At 34.4% G+C, this 22,705-nt stretch overlaps 1 protein-coding gene across 5 annotated transcripts in view; it reads left to right on the top strand.

The window, feature by feature from the left end:
• Positions 1-22,705, top strand: part of RELCH (RAB11 binding and LisH domain, coiled-coil and HEAT repeat containing) — a 118,723-nt gene that overhangs the window by 92,038 nt on the left and 3,980 nt on the right. For 4 of the 5 annotated variants that reach the window (XM_065889661.1, XM_065889660.1, XM_065889658.1 and 1 more), the window contains 6 exons: positions 2,805-2,887; positions 3,685-3,748; positions 5,157-5,295; positions 9,245-9,361; positions 13,106-13,194; positions 17,817-17,887. In XM_065889661.1, the coding sequence (XP_065745733.1) occupies positions 2,805-2,887; positions 3,685-3,748; positions 5,157-5,295; positions 9,245-9,361; positions 13,106-13,194; positions 17,817-17,887 (563 nt within the window). Of the gene's footprint in view, positions 1-2,804; positions 2,888-3,396; positions 3,480-3,684; positions 3,749-5,156; positions 5,296-9,244; positions 9,362-13,105; positions 13,195-17,816; positions 17,888-22,705 lie in introns of all 5 variants that reach the window. The other variant, XM_065889659.1, reaches the window with a different exon arrangement.

Below are 22,705 nucleotides of genomic sequence, written 5' to 3'. Positions count from 1 at the left end.
TGTTCTCTCAGTTGATGATGAGTTTCTGAGTCTAATCTGAGAGACTTATTTTAATGATTTTTCAAGTTCATTTATGACAAAAAAATTTTTACTGAGCATGCCAATAAAAGTCATTAGTAGGAAAAATTAAAGTTACTTTTTTGTCAGTGAGGCTTATTTTGAATAATATTATATTAAAAGAATAATTATTTCATAAGATTTTTTTGATACTAATACTTTATAATTTACAGTTATGCCTGCTTCCCCCACCCCCAAAATGAGTTAATTCAAAATAAAAACATAAAAAACAGGTCACTTAAAATTTTTAATTTTTTTAATGTGAGACTAGAAACTACTGAGAAAAAAAGCAATAAATGGATATACCAGGAACATAATATGAGATACTTAGTGAAATTGAACACTAAATTTAGCTCTGAGTTTTCAGACAGCAGGGCAAAAAGGGGAAATCCAATCAGTCATATTATTCTCATTGTTAAATAAGAGACAATATATTCTTGATGTAACAAATTATTATTGAAATTGATTTATAAAAGAGACTTTATTATGTGACTTCCAGTGTGACATAATGGATTTCCCAAACGATGCAGAAAAGAACTTCATATAATGATTTCTTACATCAATCATAAGGAGATCAATCAGGTAACATTAAGACCACAACTCAAAGAAGGCATGGGCTTTTAAGACAAATGTGACTGAGTCCATTTTCTAGCTCTACCTTTTTTGGGCTCTAAAACCCTGGGCAAGTTATTTAACTTCTCTCAGGCTCAGTTTCTTCATCTGTTAAAGCATTAATAATAATTGTACTTACCTCATCATGTTTAAAAATCAAATGATAAACTGTGTCTAAATGTGTAATAATTAATAGCTCTTAAATTTTGCTTCCCGATTTTCCAGCTTATTAAATTAAACCTGAAAACTCCAGTGCAATGAAAAATTAACTTGCCCCTGGATTATCCCTTTTTTTTTTTTTTTTAATGCTTTTTGGCTGGCACAAGTTAGGCACTTTAAGATACACTTTACTAATTCGAATCTAAGCTACCTTATTTATAAAATGATACAGAGAAGAAAGTTGTATATAATGTATTTGAACTTCTTCCCCCTATTTCTTTCTACCTGACATCTGTAATGTTTAAGGTAGTAACAGAAGTTCTTTTGTCATTTTATTCCTGCCTAAATTATCCATGGTTCTGTTGAAATAAAAATTATTTCAGAATACTGAAGTAGATTCTAAAGTGTATCAGTTGGGCTTCCCTGGTGGCGCAGTGGTTGAGAGTCTGCCTGCCGATGCAGGGGACCACGGGTTCGTGTCCCGGTCTGGGAAGATCCCACATGCCGCGGAGCGGCTAGGCCCGTGAGCCATGGCCGCTGAGCCTGCGCGTCCGGAGCCTGTGCTCCTCAACGGGAGAGGCCACAACAGTGAGAGGCCCGCGTACAGCAAAAAAAAAATAAAATAAAGTGTATCAGTTGTTAAATGGTAACAGATTAGTGTAAAATTAAAAATCTCTGATAAAGGGGGCTCTGCTCTCTGATGTGCTGTGTAGGAGGAATAGTTAACCCAACACAGTGTTGTGTTTTTGTTACTAAAAATTCCACAGCATCTTCCATCTTCCATGAGGACTAGTTCCATTACAAGGTGAAGAGATTGATTAGCATTTAGGATTAATTTGTGTTTACATTCTGAAATAGAGAACGTAGGATTAGGATGTTACCCTTTTCTGTTGAACTCATAAAATTCCGTGATTTTTATAAAAACAAGGCATACAGCTCAATATTGTCCTCTAAGTCCTCTGCGATTTAGGGTTGGTTGCTAAATGAATTGTTTTTATGATTATAGAAATAGGTCTAATTGTGCTCATTGTATTTTTTTATTTGAGCTTTTAGAGAAATGCAAAACAAAGGACTATTTGTAAACATTAACTACTTGGACGAGACAAAAACATTTTTTAGTTAATAATTTCTTTTTTCAAATATATCACAAATCTTAGGTCCTTTGAGTAGTCACAATAATTCAGCTTGCATTTCTTGAATACCTAGTCTTTGTCAGACACAATATTTAAGTATATTATGTGTAGTTAGTAGCACAGTGATCCTTTAAGGTAGATGATAGTGTCACCATTTTCAGGTGAGAAAACTGAGTTTCAAGGGATTATGTAATATATCTAAGGCCACATGACCAATAAGCGGAGAGCTAGAATCTGAACCCAAGTCTGATTCCCACATGAAATAAGTACTTTCCACTAGGTTACATTATATCTCTGTAGCTCAAGGAATAAAGCTACATGATGTAAAAGGTTGGGAATTTTTGTATGTGATTTTTAAATTTACTTGCGTCAGAACGATCAGAAGCAATTTAGTGGTGGCTGCTAGCCATTTGAGTTTGGTTTAAAAACAGTCCAGTTTGTACCTTGTTGGTCATAACAAAATTATATCAGATTTATTTAAAGAATTTAACCATAGAACCCAGTATGTCTTCTTTTTAGTTTCTTTAAAAGAAAAAAAAAGGTAAAGCTTTCTTTTAAATTGAACATGGAAATTGCATAGACTATTTGACCAGAAGTACAAACTGTCATTGAATTGGTAACAAACTGTTTTCAGGGACTGCTAGGCTGTGTAAGCTTTATTTTTCTCCTAAGCATTCTCTGCCTTTATAAAGCACTCTAGTAGCAATATTTGCTTAGCTTCTAATTTTGGTTTTGCTTTTGTGTTTTCTCTCTTTCTCTTGGTTGTTCCTTTCTTCTTCCTGTGGCATTGTGTTTGCTCTTTCCATGCATCACCTGTGAATACCCCCTGTGCTGACCAATCAGCTGTTGGTGAAGGGGGTGAATGAAACTCTGGTAGCTCAGAGGGTTGTTCCTGCTCTCATTACTCTCTCCAGTGACCCTGAAATGTAAGTGTCGTTCCTACCTTTTACATTCAGCATCCCTTTCAAAATGCGCCTGTCAAGAAATAACCATCAGCTTTTAAATTCACTGAAGACTAGATTTAGCTCTTTAAAATAATAATATTGGATTATGCTTACTTGATTTTAAACTTTATTATACTACTATTCATGTATCTTTTTTAAGTCAACCTTCACAGTAAGCCTAATGACAAGGCCATGTATTGAAAAGAATATATTAGTAGTATTTATTAGTCCTCAATAAACGTTTCCAAAACTTAAAACATGCTGATGGACTATTTCTTCCAAGCCAAGAAGGGATGCTCTCTAATCTCACTAACATGTTGTTACCAGTAAGTATAGTGGCATGAACCAGAGGCTTAACATTTTAATGTCTCGTGTGGGTGACTAAACCAAGAAAGGCCAATGAGTCTGCCTGCCCATCCTCAGTCACAGCTAACCCAGTTCTCATTCCAGTTTACCAAACCATTTTTTATTGCATGTTGACTGGTTTACAGCTGACTCTTCGAGGCATGAGTGAAGCGTTAGTTGACAAGCGGGTTGCTCCGGCCCTTGTTACCTTGTCCAGTGATCCTGAATTGTGAGTTTCACAGACTGCGACCTTAAGTTATCCTGTCTGTCTTTTTGAGCATTCTTCTTGGTCTGCTTTTTTTTAAATTTAATTTGTCATTGCTAGAGACTAATACAGTATATTTACCTTGTACTTACTTTGATATATATTTTAATAATAATCAGTTTTTCATCTCAAAGAAAGTTTCAGTTTCTTTCTTTTTTAATTTTAACAGCTCTGTCAGGATTGCCACAATTCCAGCCTTTGGCACTATTATGGAAACAGTTATTCAAAGAGAGGTAGGAAATGACTGGAATTTATTTAATCTATGTACTGTTGAGGTAATGATAACACATTACAATATGTGTACCCGGTAGCATCATACCCTTCATTTGATTTCTTAGTTACTTATGGGCCAGAAGAGGATCTCAGTATTTGAAAATATGATAGCCTACCAAAAGTATATTTTCATATGCGAAGGCAATCTCTAGTCTTTCTTCTCAACTAGAAAATTAAGTATAAGCCAACTCTCAGATGTTCTATTTTAAGTCTATCTGGATATTGCAGTTTTGAATAATCCTTCAAAGCAGATTTAGCTCCAAAGGCTTCTATTATCCAGTAGACTTCTGGATAGTCTACATAAATTCTCAATTGCCAGTTTGTACAGATTTGAAGACAGGTTTTCTCAGTTTCACGAACGGAGGCTAGAGGGTACCTATGTTCTTGTAACTGTCATTGATAATCAAGCTGCAAGTCATGTCGTAGACTGGTATCATCTTTTTGTAGCACACATCACTGTGACAACCCTCTGTCACGCCTGCTTCAGGAGATTACCAAAGTCTTCCTCCCTAAATATGTATTTTGATTCAGAAACTTGTGATTTAATTTTCAGTTTGTTAGGTTCTATCTGCAACATTAACTCTAAGACACTTCTCAAAATTAGTTATCAGAATTTTATTCTTTATTATCAAATTGGACATGTCCTTACACAATGAAAAACCCTATACATTAGAAAGTAAATTATTTGTGGTTATATCACTTAGCCACTTAAATGGAAAACAAGGTTTTCCATCTCATAGACATTTAACCAAAAAAAAAATTTATATATATATATATATATTAAACTGTTCCATAAAATTTTTTTGTCATATAGATTTTTTTTATAACAAAAATTAAACAACCGTGTTAGTTGTGGGAAAAAATGTTTTCCATTTTTTCACTTACATATTTCACCAGTGGAGCAAAATAAAAAAACACATTGTTCTGCAAAGCTTGCAGTCTTGGCAGAATTTCAACATGTTCTTAAATCCCAAAATAAAAATGTCTTTTAGGGAAATATGAGTAAGATGTAAGTCATTAATGACTCATTGCTTTCAGAAGGTGAATAAGTGGGTAACTTACACTCTGATTTGTTTTAAGAATTATAGTTTAGATACAAAATCATCAAAACTCTATCTTTATCCCTAAATATTGTGGGGTCTTTTCTACAGTTTGTCAGGGAATATTTGTGTTTTTAAAGAACAAAAAATGAATTAACAAGCATAAACAAAAATTTAAGATCTTTTCTGAGCCAAAAGACTAAATAAGTACTTATTTAATTCCAAATTTCTACTATTATGTTGATATAAGTCATTTGAATCCAGTGATGTAAGCCATGTTTAGTGTGTATCCTTCTCTCAATTTGACTGTACAATATTCAATTTTAAGTTGCTGGAAAGAGTGAAAATGCAGTTGGCTTCTTTCCTGGAAGATCCTCAATATCAAGACCAGTATTCTTTGCATACAGAAATCATAAAAACATTTGGTAGAGTTGGGCCTAATGCAGAACCAAGGTTCCGAGATGAGTGTAAGTTGCATTTTTTTTACCATTTTTCCTGAATTGTAATGTAAGAGCGAGACCATAAGCCTCACTGAGGATTTGTCATGTGTTACATGACACCTTTCTACACCTTATCTTTCATATACTGAAAGCTGAAAGTGAAACAAGTTTGTTATTGTGGATTGATCGGTATTGCTATTAACTGCTATTAAATGGCTTCTTATACTATATAGTGATTGCTGTAGATGTATGAAAAGTAACTCATAAATAATTTCAAGTTATTTTTAAAATAATTCTTCCTGTTAATTTCAAAATACTGTGCTCATTATATTTAGAGCTTATTATTTAATTCTTATTTCTAAGGAAATTTTTATGTGTTTCTAGACATGTTCTTATGAAAGATACATTTCTTCCACTTAGCATGCCATTCCACTATTTTGTTTTAAATCATGGCTTGTTGATCTGCTAAATAACCTGCATGATGATCTGCTAAAGCATTTTCTCCGGTTTCTATAGTATCACTTTTTACTTTATGACAACAATTTCTTTGGGTGTCATCAAAGCATCCAGTAATTATTACTCCAAAAGCATGACAGTTATCACTGTTATACCTTAGTCCTTTTATTTTTAGCAATTTGACATGCTCTTGGAAAGTCCGCAAGTTTGGCTTCTTACATCAGTTTGGTTTCCATACAAAATTGGATTCTCCCATAGACTAGTTATTGCATATTTAACCTGGTATTTTTAAGATAAACAACAAAAATATTGTCAGGATTTGGACTGCAGTGTCCAAAAGGTCTGTTGAGGGCATGAACACATATTGAACTACAGAAACAACCACAAGGTTATTTTTCAATGGGTATTAGTGTTGGTAGCATGAGGAGAAAATAACAGTATTTCACAATCAGTTAACAGAAAAAGGTTTAGTATTTTAGTTAGCATTAGGGATAGTTCCTCATCATAGTAACGTCAGATTTACAGGTGACCCTCTACAGGTGCTTTGACTAACTTTTTTGAGGCTGTCTGTAATTGCTCTGAAGCAAGGAGAATAAGTCTTGGCTGTTGGATCAAGGAATAGGCTGAATAGGCAATGGGTCTTTGGTGGGTGCTGTGTTGTTGAGTTAGTAACTATCTAGAATATGATCTAACCTTTTTGTGTACACTCAAAGGAAAGATTTATGTATCACATAGAAAAGAGAAATATTCTTTTCATAATGGTCCCAAAATAGCAATTAAAGATTGGCTTGAGAAAAAATTGAAAATAGCAGTTTCCACTGCTTGAATAGGTGTAGTAAACCATTATTCCTGAAGCCTTCTACAACTTACTGTATACCCACAAGTTTGTCTTATACAATCTTCCTTCACATTCTGACACGAGACTTTTTTTTTTTAAGACAAAAAAATTGTTTTTCTTCTGTATTTACTACTCAGTCAGTTGGCTTCTCTTTTGCTTTAGAACTTTACCCTGTGGAATTTAGTGTCCTATATTAATAAGATTAATGGTAGATGAAGTAGAACCCACATTGACAAGGATGCTATATTGTTATCCATCTGTATTTATAGACAGTTCCTGTTAGGAGTTTAGAGAAAGAACAAAGAATTGCTGGGTGGTAATGTCTTCCTTGGAGTGGCATTTTTGGATATTCTTCCCTCTATTTCCTAGAGAATAGAAGACATTGGTTCTTCCAGTGGCCCTTTTTCTCTCCCAACTCTTAGTTATCATAGGACCTTTTAGTCCTGATTTTATCTCAGGGGCCATTTGTTTTATTCAGAACATGATACAGTTTTGTTTGTTTGTTTTCTACTTTTTTAACTTTATAAGTCTCTCTGAAAATGTTCAGTCATACCTTGGAGATTTTCTAACATGGCAGTTTTACATTTCAGATCAGTTTTTTTCAAAGTTCCTTATTTTAGATCTAAGCCCATTTACAAAAAGAGAGGACAAGATTCCCTTCACTTTTGCTATTGGATCTACCCCAGAATATTTTTTAGAAGTTTACAAAAATCTATTTTTATAAAGTTTCCTATTGATTTATCTTTATTTTGTTCGCACTTTTGAATCTTTGTCCAATCTGCCCTTAAGTGAAAGGCTTCAGAAGTGGCCTTATGTTGTGTATTTCCTGTTTTCCTTGCCCACCGAAGGTCAGTTGTAGAATTACTCACATATAGGTTATTAAATCTTTTAACCATTTATCTCCATCTGAGGGGTTAACAATTAAATGAATTAATTGGTACAGATGTGGTAGCCCAGGACAATACATATATAATGAAATGTTGAATTCTTTAGTAAACTTCTATCTTCTGAGATTTAGGAATATCCTTAATTGTAACCTTTAACTGTCTGTAGACTAGAGTTTAAAGTAACTTGTATAGGTTTGTTTTCTAGTTAAGCAGTTTTACAGGGATCTTGTATAGTGTGGTTGTTGAGTTTCTGAGAAAAACACTGAGGAAAGGATTGCTTGTGTAGGAAATCAGGGAATGAGCGGAATGAACAGAGGCCACGTGTTTATAGATAAAGTAGTGCAAGGAAGGTCAGTTTCAAAATGTTTGGGCAGAAATGAAATAGAGAATCTTTGAGAGACTGTCTCAGAGCCACCATTTTGTTGAGGCCTCAGCATGCCAGTTAATGAATCGGAGTTTCGGTGAATTCATTGGGAATTCAATTTGGAGTTTTTTTTTTGTTTTTTTTTTTTTTAATTTATTTTTGCGGTACGCGGGCCTCTCACTGTTGTGGCCTCTCCCGTTATGGAGCACCGGCTCCGGACGCGCAGGCCCAGCGGCCGTGGCTCACGGGCCCAGCCACTCCACGGCATGTGGGATCCTCCCGGACTGGGGCACGAACCCGCGTCCCCTGCAACGGGAGGCGGACTCTCAACCACTGCACCACCAGGGAAGCCCCAATTTGGAGTTTTTTGTCTTCTTATTTTTTCTAGAGCACCTCTGAAGTATGTTGTTATTAATTTTGATAAGTCAAAAAGTCCCCTAAAAATGGCCATTGTTGTCCTAAGTTTGTGTGGGGTTTTTTACCATTTACTAAGGTGCATAAAAGTTGTAATTATAGTAGTGGTTTATTGAGGAAGCAGGAGATTTTTCTAGAAGGAGATTGTGGCTTTAACATATACAAGCTCAAGGTAGACATGAATGAAGTCACTACAGTTGGTCAGAAGTATGTGCTTATGAACCATGTTTTGGGTCCCCCAACCAAGCAGGACTAGAATGGGACCGTGTGATCAACAATTTGATAATCACTTACCCTGGAGCCATTTCTGCAAGGGACCCTGGTTTTAGTGGGAAATGGTATTTAAAGAACACAATCTTAGGCAGTAGGAGTGCTCAGTGCTACTGAAATGGTTACTGTTTCTTGGACCACCACTTTAATTTTAGCAATGTGCTGTCTGTATTTTTGAAATTTTACACTATTCATTGAGATATAAGATATTGAGCCCATTAGGTGACTTGAAAACTCAACCACCAGTGCTATTTGACACTGGTCTTTGCTAAGAACTTGAGAAACTAAAGCTAATAATAGTTTCATGAAGTAGTGAAATAATTTGATATTGAAAATGAATCAGTATACTGTATTTATCTTTTTAATAGCAACAGTAATACAAGATTTATATAAACTTATTTATAAAGCTGATAATAACACAAGAGATAGGTTGTTTACATTTGTTTATTTGGCTTTCATTTTTCAAATTGGGAAACTGAATTGCAGTGAAGCCAAATGACCTGTATACATCCTCATAATTAGGTTATAATGGCATGCTATAATCTATTTCTCCCAAATTCTAGATCACTATTTATTCTGAAAAACATGCTTTCTTCCCTAGTACGAAAAAGCAAGTATGGGATGTGGGTAATCTTTTGAAATCATCCAGAATTAAAATAAAATTTTATAAAATAAAATGAAAAATTATTTTTTTAATGTATAAGGATGTTTTAGATTAAAATTAATAATTTCTTTTTCTTTTTTCAGTTGTTATACCACATTTGCATAAGTTAGCCTTGGTGAACAACTTACAAATCGTGGATTCTAAAAGACTGGATATTGCTACCCATCTTTTTGAAGCCTACAGTGCACTTTCCTGTTGTTGTATCCTTGCTTTATTAATATATATCTATATTTAATAATCAGTCTTACAGTGAACCTCAGTTGTTAAAGATTGAGAAGTAGAATTTTTTTCTTCACCTTAACTAAGAAGTAGTTAAGTAGAAGATTAAAAATTTGAGTTGACTTGCCCCATAAGATGGCTCCTTATTCTAGCCATCTCATAATTTTAAAAGATAAGTTTAAGTCTTCTGTGTTTATATGTTCCATAGTTTTGAAAACATTGACTAAAATTGTATGTATGTTAATCAGCTATATAACTAAGCAAGCAATGAGTTATAACTGAGGCTTCTGTTAATCAAAAGGAATCCTTGTATGTGTCCTGGCATTCATTTTTAATGAATGTTTAACCGTCTTTATGATCCTGTGAATATCTCTTGGAGAGATATCACTCATTAAAAAAAATACAGGGACACCATGGTTAATCATTTGCAGTGATGGTAGAACTGGAGGAAAGCTCAGAGATCATCTAACCCATGTCAACCACTACATTTTATAAATGACTAAACTAAAACTTAAAGGCATTAGTGACTTCTGTTTTTTATAATTAAAAGCAAAACTGTGACTAGAACAGTGAACTTTAGCTATCCTGTTCAATGTTCTCTTTAATATCCTTGGGCTAGTAAAATAAAAGTAAGAAGGAAGTAAAGATAAATATGGGCAGAATAAACTCTAGCTTTTAGGCTCTCCCATTAAAAGCCAGAATATTTCAAGAAAGGAGGAAATAAGAGATTGAAAAATGAGTGAACGGCTGAACACTTGAATATAACCGTAAAAATATGTGCTAGACAACATAATCAGAGAATTATGATTTTGACAGAAAAAAAAATGATGGTAGAGAAAGAAATGCAGAGCTGTCTGTTAACGAGCTACTTGTCCTTTTAGAAATGTTAAAACTTGAAGTTCGATGTGTGGTTGAGAGCATTTCATTTTGGGACTCTGCTACAAATTGCCTATTCACGTGGCTGATATAAGCCACCTTCTTATACTATAGATCATAAAGTGGGCAGAGATACCATATTTTGATAATTTTGCCTCAACTAACCATATACCTTCTATAAGTTTAATTCCACTAAAAGCAGAACTTACTATCATTCCTGATTTATCTTTTTGGCATTTTCAACTTAGAGAAGATAGAGGAAGCAAAAAGAGGAAGTGATAATTCTGAATTAGCAAGAAAGGGCTCTTTAGTAATGGAGAAGTGACAGGACCCTTACAAGAAAGTAATAATGGCATGTCAGAGTTTGGCATGTCAAAGAAGAAAACATTGATACGCTTATACCTATTCCCTAAACTTTGCGAAAGTAAATGTTTACAAACTTAAGTGAAGAGTTGTGTGTAATCTTATATAGCAGAGTTTCTAAAGAAATATGCCTCAAGGAAAATGAGAAAGTCAAAAGATTAAAAATTTTAGCTCTGTTAACCTAATTTTCAAATGGACTAAGCAGTGGTTTCTGAAGAGCATAGAAGTCTGTATAGAAGGAATATTATTGTGTATTTAGGTATGTACAGAATATTACTAGAGAAAATACAGTAAAAAGTCTTTATAACAGCACAGTAAGGGGAAGAACCATCTTAACAATAGACCCTGTTCAAGTACTAAAAGCGTTAGTTCTCCGTGAGTCAGAACTTGTACTTGTGTCAACAGGGTGGTTATGGCCACTAATAAAATCACATTGTCCATATCTGTTCTGCTGTTCTATTGAATTACGAGCTGATAGAACACAAGAGTATTCCTTTCAGCACGACATCGTATTTCAATAGGGACATAGGAAATCTATATAATTTAACATTTGGCATGGTATTAAGTCAAGAAATCATGTTTAAGAAAAATTTGAAGGAATTTAGAAATGTTTAACCTGGAAAAGAAATGGTTTAGGGATGAAAAGATAATTTGAGAATTATCTTAAAGGTTGTTATATAGAAAAAAGGTTAGGCATGCTTGTGTAACTAAAGTGCAGAGCAAACACTAACAAGCAGAGGTCATGGAGAGGCCTATTGTGTTTATAAGAAAAACTTTCAAATTGAGCTCTCTAAAAATGCAGTGCTCTGTCTTACAAAACTGAATGTCCTGTCACTGTTAGCAGTCAGAGGCTTTATGACCACCATTCACAGATGAGGTAGAGGTGATTACTAACATCAGATAGGACTAAATGATCTCTAAGTTTCCATCCCCTAAGAAAGATTGTGGGGTTCCATGGGGGAAAAGGACCAAACAGTGGATAGAGAGAGAGGAGAAGGAAAGTGTCTTCCCTCTTACCACCAAGTAAGGCCATTTTCAGTTTCTCAATCCATGCCCAGGTTTCTCTAGAGCAGAGACCTTTCTCTAATCCAAAGGTCACTCACAGATACATCTAGGTGATACTTTTCCTATACCCAGAAAATAAAACTACATAGCCATTAGGTTGTAGAACTTTGTATATCTATAGGGATTTGGTTCAACCAAATGATGTCTATATTTTTATAACTGCCTATTTATAAGTCACTCAATTATAGGAGTTTTATTTACAACTAGTGTTTATTTATAACTATATTTTTAAGGCAGTAGTTATATGGATTTTTTTTTAGTTAATATAATTTATTATTTTTTTCAGAATAACTCATCTTTATAAAGGAACTCATTTACTGGCATTTTTCACTTTAATATGGTATAATATTAAATAAGAAATATTTTTAGATGGCTCACAACTGTAATAGGTGAGAATGTGTCAGAAGCGATGTGAATAAACAAGGTGCATTGTTTGAGAAATGCATCTGCTTTCCTGACTCCTTTCAATGTCATATAATCAACTAAAACTCATATGGCTAGGAAATATAAGTAGTACTAAAACTTATTACAGCAAAAGCTCTCTTGCCCAATTCAGTGAGGACCAGTGTGGGTCAGTTTAACAGAATGGTTAGAGTAAGAAATCAGGAAAATGGTATATACCTAAGAGAACTTCTTTTAACTTAAACACATAAATGTCATTTCTTTTACCAAGCTTTTGATGTAGTACTGAGGCATTTCTTTTGTGTGTCTGCTGATTAGAATTAAACATCAGCTTTCTTAGGTGAACCACATTCGTAATATAATTGTCTATGAATTTTAGCTTAAGTTTCTTTAAAGAGAATCCAGAAACATTTCTGATACTGGGTACTGAATTTTTCTAGATTTTTATATTTTTCTTTATATTTAAATATGTATATATTTACAGTTGTCATATATATAATTAAGCAGCAATTTTTTTAACATCTTTATTGGAGTATAATTGCTTTACAATGTTGTGTTAGTTTCTGCTGTTCAACAAAGTGAATCAGCTATATGTATCCAAGCAACAGTGTTTTAAGCAACTGGCCTTTATCAATTTTTTCTGAAACTTTCAACTTAGTTGTCATGGAAACATTAATTTTTTTACTTTTCATACTCATTTAAACATCCAATTAAATTTCATGATTTAATTTTCACCCTTATTATTTCATACGTTTACATACCATGTAATTAAATTATGTGCTGTTACAATAATCAATGCCACTGACATAAGGAGATTTGTGGGAATAAACACAGTTGCCTCTTGACAAGTAACTAACTCAACAAATACAGATCGTGCTTGACAGAAGCCTGTTTGCTCTAAGTGATCAGCATGCCATAGGCAGCATTTAAGAGATCTGCTTCTTCTATATTCTTCTGTTGTTCTGTTGGACATACCAGTTTTTTTTTTTTTTTAATCTCCTTAACTACCTCATCTCAAGTCATTTCAGAGGATTTAATGGTTAATCACTTCTTACCTGGTCTCAGATGTTTACGAATTGACATGGAACATCTTTCTCCAGAGCATGAGGTAAGCTACTATCATGATTAAGCCACTGTGATTATCAGTGCCATGTTCATGTGTTTTAATATCTCCTATATAGACTTTGATTCCTCTCCATGAGGTGTGATTATGATATGCTGTGCCTAATTTTTTAAAGTCTAGTTCAGCATCATTTTATGGACTTATTTACTAGCTATGAGATCTTAAGACACTCCTTCAACATCTTTGAGCTTCTGTTTAATTCTCTAAAGTAGGAATAACGTACTGTCCTTCACTGAATATAGTTAGAATTTAGTAAGAGAGTGTATGTGAAATGCTTTTTATCTATAAAATGCTGTACAGTGTTATCTCTGACCATTAACTTTCTTAGAAGCAAAGTTTCTATTTTCTCTCTCCATTTCCTCATAACTCTTTTCATTCTATTTGTCTTCCTGTATTCTCCAAAACCCTGTTTGTCATTTATTTCCTATTCTATATCTTCAGCCTGTTTTTCTAGCAGCTTTTCTTTAACCTATTATTGTGTTTGACTCTTCTCTCCTAAACAAATCAAAACAAAAACAAAATCTTCCCTTCATCCCTCCCTCATATCTCTTTTTCCTCCCAGCAGTTTACACCCCCTCTCTCAACTTTCACACTGTCTGTTGGTACGTCGTATTCATTACCATCACAGTAATCCAACAAAACTTCTGTCTCTACGATCACTACTGATCAAAGTGCTGCACCGAAAGGACACTTTTCAGACCTGATAGGAGCATGCAGGAGTATGTAGCCTTTTCATCCATATCTTTGTCAACACTTGGTATTCTTAGACTTTTTAAATTCAGTAGATATAAAGTGGTATATCATTATGGTTTTCATTTGCATTTCCCTGATTATTGTCAAACTTAGAATTATTTGTGTGTTCACTAACATCAAAGCCTTTTTAGGTTTTTTGCCCATTTTTCCCACTTTGGGTTGTCTTTTTTCCTATTATTTCCTTGAAGTTTGTTATATAATTGGAATATCAGTATTCAGTCAATTTTGTGTTTTATGAATATCTTTTTCCAATTTTTGATGTTTTTTCACATTTTTGGCCCATTTGAACACTGATTTTTAATTTTTTAATAGATTGATTGACCAGTTCCATGACATGATCTCCTATACTTTCTTCTTAAAATGTTTAAAGTTGTATTTTCACAATAAAATTCTTAATCCATCTAAAATTAGTTTTTACGTATGATGTGAGGTAGTGCTTAAGTTACATTTTTTTCTGTATGGATAACCAGTTGTCCCATTATTGTTTATTGAACAGTGCATCATGTCTATACTGATTGGCAGTGCCACCTCTATCATAGATGATGTTTCCTTGTATGCATGTGTCTGTTATTAGGGAACATTCTTTTCCACTGGTCTCTTTCTCAATTATTGTAACATTGATACCCTGTCTTCATTACAGTTGCCTTGTTAAAAAGTCCTAAAATCTAATAGGGCAAGTCCAGCACCCTGTCCTTTTTTAGAACTGTTCATGACCCTTAGCTTTTTTATGTAAATTTTAGGATTATTTTATGAGACTCCAAGAAAGATCTCATTGAGATTCTGATTGAAATTGAGTTGATTCTATAAATTAATTGGGAGAGACATCAACTTCATGATTTTGAATCTTCCTCTCCAGAATATACTATATCTTATGTTTATTTAGATCTCCTTTAATGTCTTTTAATAAAGTTTTATAACTTTGTTTGAAAAAACTGTCACTTTATATCTATAATGTTATAATGCTACCTTTTTTAGGATTATATGGTTTTTAACCCTTTCTTGCTGATGTATAGAAATAATATAACTTTTGTATGTTGAACTTATGTCTGGCCAACCTGAGAAACTTTATTATTAATTCTAATAACAAAATGTCACTGGAATTTTTATAAGTTTCAAGTGTAGAAAAGTCACCTGTAAATAATAGATTCTTGTATAATACTTTTATTTTTTTCCCTTTTCCTTACTGTAGGATCTATTATATTGCTACCCCTCTTTTACTTCTGATATCAATTTGTTTCTTGCTTTCTTTTTAAAATACTTTTGATAGGGGTTTATCAATTTTATTAACCTTTTCAAATATTGAACTTTTGGCTGTGTTGACTTTTCTCTATGTGTTAGTTTCATTGATTTCTATTTTCATCTTTATTTCCTTCTGCTTTCTTTAGATTTGATTTTTTTTTTTCTGTTTTTCTAACTCCTTGAGGAGGAGACTTAAATTATTTACTTGTTAACTTTTCTTCTTTTCCGATACATAAATTTAAGGCTCTAAAAAAAAAAAAAAAAAAAAAAAAAAAAAATTTAAGGCTCTAAGTGCTCCTTTAGCCACGTCCCTTTTACTGCATTGTAGGTTTGTTATCATTTAGTTCAAATTAGATTCTCATTTCCATTATATTTTTATTGATGCATGGATTTTTTTCATAAGGTAAAGGTAGTTAATTTTATGAGTCAGTTCTCTTATATTTGTATTAGTTTTTTGTAATCTGCTTGTTCTATCAGCTATTGAAAGACATGTTAAAATTATGATTGTGAGTTATGTCTTTCTCCTTTCAGTTTTCTCAATTTTTGCTTTGTATATTTTATAGATTCCCTTTATCAGCCTGAGGAAGTTCACTTTTTTTGCTAGTTGCTTGAGTATTTTTATCATGAAAGGGTGTTGAATATTGTCAGATGTTTTTTTCTGCATCAGTTGAGATGATTACATGGTTGTGTTTTTTATTCTCTTACAATGTTTTATATTAATGGATTTTTACATGTTAAAGCAACCTTTGCACTACTGCAATAAATCCCACTTGGTTATGGTATATAATTCCTTTTATATGAAGGTAGATTCAGTTTACTAGTATTCTGTTCAGGATTTTTGCATCGAAAATGAAGACTACTTGTAGAATAGAACAAATAAGAAGCCTTATTTTCACTACCTTCCATTAGTGTAGGGTGGGACTGAAAATAGGGGGAGTGGTTAAAAGTTTTTGAAAGGATCAGACTCCCAGATTACCTTTTGAACCTTGGTGGAAGACTGGAGCTTTCCTTTCTAGACTTGAGATATCAGGCCTAGCTGAGAGCAGGAATAAGGTGCTATAATGAAAGGAGGGAAATTAAGTCAAAGGTATAGTTAGTCATTAGAAACCTCATTACCTTTCTCCTTCTTAGCTCCAGGAATGGGGTGGCAGCCAGAATTATATTTGCAGGGAAAAAAAGATTGGCAGAAAGTTTGTGCCAGAGTCACCTTAAAGTGAATTTACTCATGCATGAAGAGATTCTAATCAACGTTTTAGTACCTCAGTCTTTAGTGGATATCCCAAGATGACCAACCATTTGAAAAAAGCCTCTGACATCAAAGACAGAGATGAAAATATACACACAAGAAAAAGGATACTGGAGGGAACGGCCAATAGAGGGAGCGGAAGAGAAAGTATAAAAACTCTCCCAAAAAAACACTGATGTAAAAGAAAAGAGCCAAACAAACGAAATCTGTAATGTGTCAGATGAGAGAGCGGGAAAACATTACAAAATCAAAAGTCTTTACCATAATCTGCAAGGCACTAGAGGACCCAGCTCCTTCCTCCTTACCTCCCGGGCCTCACCTTCTGCCTTCCCCCTTGCTCACTCTGCACCCACCACTCTGGCTTCCAGGCTTAGAATACAATAGACATACTCCCAGCTGGAGTCTTTGCTCAGCCTCTAACCAGGGTCTCACACACTTACTCCTCATGTCCCTCAGGTTCTTGCTTAAATATCATCCTCTCCATGAAACCTGCTTAGAACACCTCCATGTAAATTGTAATATTCTTCACTTTGGCCTTCTATACCCCTTATCTCACTCAGTGTTCTTTCCAAAGCCCTTATCACTTTGTAATATACGATATGATTTACTTATTTTTTGTGTTTGTTGTCTATAACAAAGGAACATAAGCTCTCCACAAGGAGGGAATGTTGTCTATTTGCTGCATCCTCTGTGTCTAAAAACATGCCTAGCACGTAGAGGGTGACAATAAGTTTGTTGTCTAGTGACCTCCATGCACAAATATGGGCCAAGAAAATTCAGGAGGGCCATTTGGTTTCTGGTGTGGGTGCCAGCACTTGGGGCAGTAGCTTCCATCCCTCCACCCTTTCCATTACTCACTCAGTCTCCCCGCAAGAGTGATAGCAACTCTTAGACACCTATTGTCTCCCCAGTTTTAGTGACCACAGACCTATATCTGGTCTCTGCCCTAGACTTTAAAATAGAGCATCTTGCTTTTAGCAACCTGGAAAAAGCAAGGGACAAGGGACAGAACAGCTTTTACTGGGAAAATATGTCTGACCATGGTATGTGTATTTTTTAAATGTATATAAATTTTACTTTTAACATTAGATAGTGGGGAAAGCTAAGGGAGAATGGAATCAGACTCAGAAGGAAGGTTAGTGAAAATCAAAGTGAATTATTGAGTTATACAATTGAGATCTTTTAAAGCTATTTCGGTACCTAGTCTAGCAATCCAATGTGAATTCCTGTAACTAAGTAACTGCCAAAATTTTCAATTTTTAGTTAACATATTAGCTTATGGGAATATTAAAAATTCAATTAAAAACTTGAAACCGTAGCATTTTACTATGTTAACAGTATTTCTCTAAAGTCATTTTTTTTAAATCAGGTTATTTTAACTTCCATGATAAAAGAATGTGAACAAAAAGTAGAGAACAAGACCGTCCAAGAGCCTCAAGGGTAAGACATTAATTCTTTTTTTAAGGCTTTAGTTAACCTTAATTTCTCTATATAAATTTTCTTTAGGTGGGTGTAGTGTTTTATATTGTGTTATTTTGTAGTCATTAATTTGGAAGACAAGAAAATCCTTTAAAACAGCAGTTCTCTAATGCTAATCCATAAACCATCTGGGAAATATAAAATTCAGATCTCTATCTCATTCTCTGTGACCTCAACATTCTGAGTCAGCCTAGGGATCTGTATATTTAAAAGCTTCCAACAAAAACACTAATTTGAAAAGATATATGCACCCCAATGTTCATAGCAGCCAGCATTATTTATAATTGCCAAGGTATGGAAGCAACCTAGGTGTCCATCAGCAGATGAATGGATAAAGAAGACGTGGTGTGTGTGTGTGTGTGTGTATGTGCGTATATATATATATATATATATACACACATATATATATGTGTGTATATATATATATATATACGCACATACACACACACACACACACACACACATACAGTAGAATACTACTCAGCCATAAAAAAGAATGAAATTTTGCGATATACAACAACATGGATGGACTTGGAGGGTATTATGCTAAACAAAATAAGTCAGAGAAAGACAAATGCTGTATGATATCACTTATAAGAAGAATCTAAAAAATACAACAAACTAGTGAATATAACAAAAAAGAAATAGACTCATAGACATAGAGAACAAACTAGTGGTTACCAGTGGGGAGAGGGAAGGAGAGAGGGGCAATATAGGAGTAGAGAATTAAGAGGTACAAAGTATTATGTATAAAATAAACTACAAGGATATATTGTACAACACAGGGAATATAGCCAATATTTTATAATAACTATAAATGGAGTATAACCTTTAAAAATTATGAATCATTATATTATAAACCTGTAACTTATATAAGATCGTATATCAATTATACTTCAGTAAAATATAAAAATAAAATAAAATAAATACAAGCTTCCAAACAGATTCTGATAGGTAGCTGGACTTGGGAATCACTGGTGAACGTAGTTTGTAGAAATTTATGAGAGGAGTTGTAAGATTTAACTTGATTCACTGCATAAAGGATTGTCAACTTGTGAATGTTCTAGTCCCATGCTTCTAACCAAACTAATTAGAATTCAAAGATTCAGTGAAATTAAAATATGAACATAGATGTGAAAGAATAAAGTTGGGCATTTCAGGATAGGAAATAATTTACAAATAGTCTCTAACTCTTTCTGAAGTAACCTTGACCAGTTGATCTTAAATGGACTCTGTTAGGCATGAAAAGCTCAACGGTGTTTCCTTTATAAAACTGACTACCAGGAATAAGTGTTTCATCTTGTCAGGCTAGATACACAGAAACACACTCCTCCACACCCACAACCCCCCCCCCCCCACACACACACACACAGAGTCTTTTGCCTTTTACTATGAGTCAGAACTCTTGCTTTAGTCTCCTAGAATGGTGGGAGCTCTTCTATCATTTTAGTCATGGAAAGTTATAAAACAATAGACATACTTTGATAGGTTTCTATTCTGAACACAAAATCCATAAAGTTAACATTAAAGCAAATAATTCTGTTCATTTGTTGTATATTAAATATTAAAATTATTTGGTGCCTTATTAGTTTAAGATGTAAAAGGTTTTAGACCAAAACTGAGAAAAATTATATGTGAAATACATTCTAAATGAAATTTCATGAATTATCATGCAGGAATTTTACAAGAAAGAAATCTCTTCGTAACTTTCTAAAATTGCTTTGGTTACATGACCTTCCTTTTTAAGAAAAAAAAAAGTTCACATTTATAATCATATTTTCCCATGTTATTCAAATCCTCTATATTATCATTTATTTTTTAACTCTTTTTTAAATTTATTTTTTTATACAGCAGGTCCTTATTAGTCATCCATTTTATACATATCAGTGTATACATGTCAATCCCAATCTCCCAATTCATTACACCACCACCCACACGTGCCTCTGCTTTCCCCCCTTGGTGTCCATACATTTGTTCTCTACTCTGTGTCTCAATTTCTGCCCTACAAACCGGTTCATCTGTACCATTTTTATAGATTCCACATATATGCGTTAATATACGGTATTTGTTTTTTTCTTTCTGACTTATTTCACTCTGTAGAACAGTCTCTAGATCCATCCACATCTCTACAAATGACCCAATTTCGTTCCTTTTTATGGCTGAATAATACTCCATTGTATATATGTACCACATCTTCTTTATCCATTCATCTGTCGATGGACACTTAGGTTGCTTCCATGTCCTGGCTATTGTAAATGTTATTCAAATCCTCTATATTATCATTTATTTTTTTTTTTAACTCTTACTGTAGAGAATTTCAAATTAACACAGAAATAAACGTGGTATAATGATTTCCCATGTACTCATCACTCAGCTTCAACAATTATCAACTCATAGTCAATTTTATTTCATCTATACCCAACTCTTCTCCCCTCCCATATTCTGACATACATCTCTAAAAGATAAGTGCTATTTTTTTAAACATAAACACAGTATCATCACACCATAACAACTCCTTAATATCATTTATTATCTGGCCTTTATTCAAATTTCTAATTGTTTCATAAATGTCATTATTGATTTGTTGTTCGGTTTTTCCCTACAGTTTGTTTCCTTGAGTCAGGATCCGACATTCCATATATTATAAGTGGTTAATATGTTTCTTGAATCTCTTAATTCAGAGGTTCCCCCTTGTATCTCTTTATTTCTCCATACAATTTACTTGTTGAAGGAACTGAGTCATTTGTCCTATAGAGGTTCCCACAGTCCAAATCTTGCTAATTGCATTTCCTTTGTGTGGTTCAAAATGTTCCTCTGTATTTCCCATAAATTTACTAGTTGGATCTAGATCTAGAGTTGTAATCAGGTTTGGGGCATGTTTTTTATTTGCCAAGACTTCTACATAGGAGGAGGTGTGTTTTCATCGTGAGGCAGGTAATGTCTGCTTCTCTCTTTTTTTGGTGATGTTAACATCTATTAATGATGAATGCCAGATCCGTTAATTCATTAGCAATTACAAAATGTATTACTCTATCATTCCTTCTTCATTTGTGAGCTAGAATTCTTCAGAAAGAAAACCGTCCCCCATATGTACTATTTTTACCAAGTTATACCGTTTATATAGTAAAGACAAGATAAATGTTCAATTCTTTCTCTTTATGTACCAGTTTCCAAAGTAATGAACTGATCCACCCTCCAACCAGAGGCAAAAGAAAAGAGAAAAGGGATTACATGCAGAAATATCAGCACTGTGCAAAAGGACAAAAGTTCAGAAAAGCATATTTGGGAACTGTAATTAAAGCTACAGCACAGAGTATGTACGGGAGAACAATAGAGATAAGTCTATAAAGGTAGACGGGCACCATTAATAAAGAACTTTGTATGCTACATGAGAGGTTTGGACTTATCCTGTGGCCAGGAGTCAACAAACTTTCTCTGTAAAGACAGTAAATATTTTAAGCTTTGCAATTCATATGGTCTCTGTTACAAGTACACAATTGAACTCTGCTATTGTAGCAGTAAGCAGCCATTGACAATATGGAAATGTATGGCTATGGCTGCATTCCAATAAAACTTTATTTACAAAAACAGGCAGCAGACTGGATTTGGGCTGTGACCCTTAGTTTACCAACCCTTAGTAACTTTGCTTCTCAGGACTTAGGGTCCAACAGAATCACCTGGAAATTTTTTTTTTTTTTTTTTTTTTGCGGTGCGTGGGCCTCCCACCTTTGTGGCCCCTCCCGTTGCGGAGCACAGGCTCCGGACACACAGGCTCAGCGGCCACGGCTCACGGGCCCAGCCGCTCCGTGGCACGCGGGATCCTCCCGGACCGGGGCACGAACCCGCATCCCCTGCACCGGCAGGCGGACCCCCAACCACTGTGCCACCAGGGAAGCCCACCTGGAAATTTTTGGGTGCCATCTCCAGAGTTTTTGATTCAGAAGATCTGGGATGGAGCCTGAGAATTTGAATTGCAACAAATTCCCAGGTGATGTTAATACTCTGGGTCCAGGAGCCACACTTTGAGAACCACTGCTTTGGAAGCCATGCTCTAGTGAATACAAGCAACAGAGAAGCAGGTGGAACAGAAAGCTACTGTAGTAACCCATGATGAAGGCAGGTATGGGCATGGATGGGCAGGTAATAATAAGATACACTCATGAACCAGACACCATTCTCAGCATTTTTCATATATTTGCTAATAATTTATCATAATAACCCTATGAAGTAGATACTATTACTATTCCCATTTTACAGATGACACAGAGGTTAGGTAACTTGCTCAAAGGCCACCTAGCTACTAAGTGGAGGAACCAGAATTCAAACCCAGGCATTGTGGTTCTTGAGACCATGGTCTTAACCACCATGTTTTACTGCCTATATGTAACATTGAGTATGAGAATAAGATGGACTCAAGATATATTCAAATGTGAACTCAGTTTAACATGGCAACAGATTAGAGTAAGAGAGAACTAGAATCTAATAAGAATTCCCAGATTGAATGATGGCACCGTACAACCAAATGGAACTGTTCTGAAGAGGAATATTTAAAATTTGAGGTACAGGAAGAAAAACACTATAAGCAGTTATTGAGATTTAGGAACCATTAGGATATAGGTGGTAATTAAAGGCTTAGGTAAGGACTAGAGGTGGATAGATGATATCATTTGGAAAGGGAGCTCAGACCTGGAATTAGACCAACATTTAAAATGAAGCGTTTAAGGGACTTCCCTGGTGGTGCAGTGGTTAAGAATCCACCTGCCGATACAGGGGACACGG

This window comes from Phocoena phocoena, chromosome 13 (genome assembly GCF_963924675.1).
Source record: "Phocoena phocoena chromosome 13, mPhoPho1.1, whole genome shotgun sequence".
In the NCBI taxonomy this organism is placed as follows: Eukaryota; Metazoa; Chordata; class Mammalia; order Artiodactyla; family Phocoenidae; genus Phocoena; species Phocoena phocoena.
Note: the sequence above shows the minus strand (reverse complement) of the source record. Positions and strands in the feature narration are given on the sequence as shown.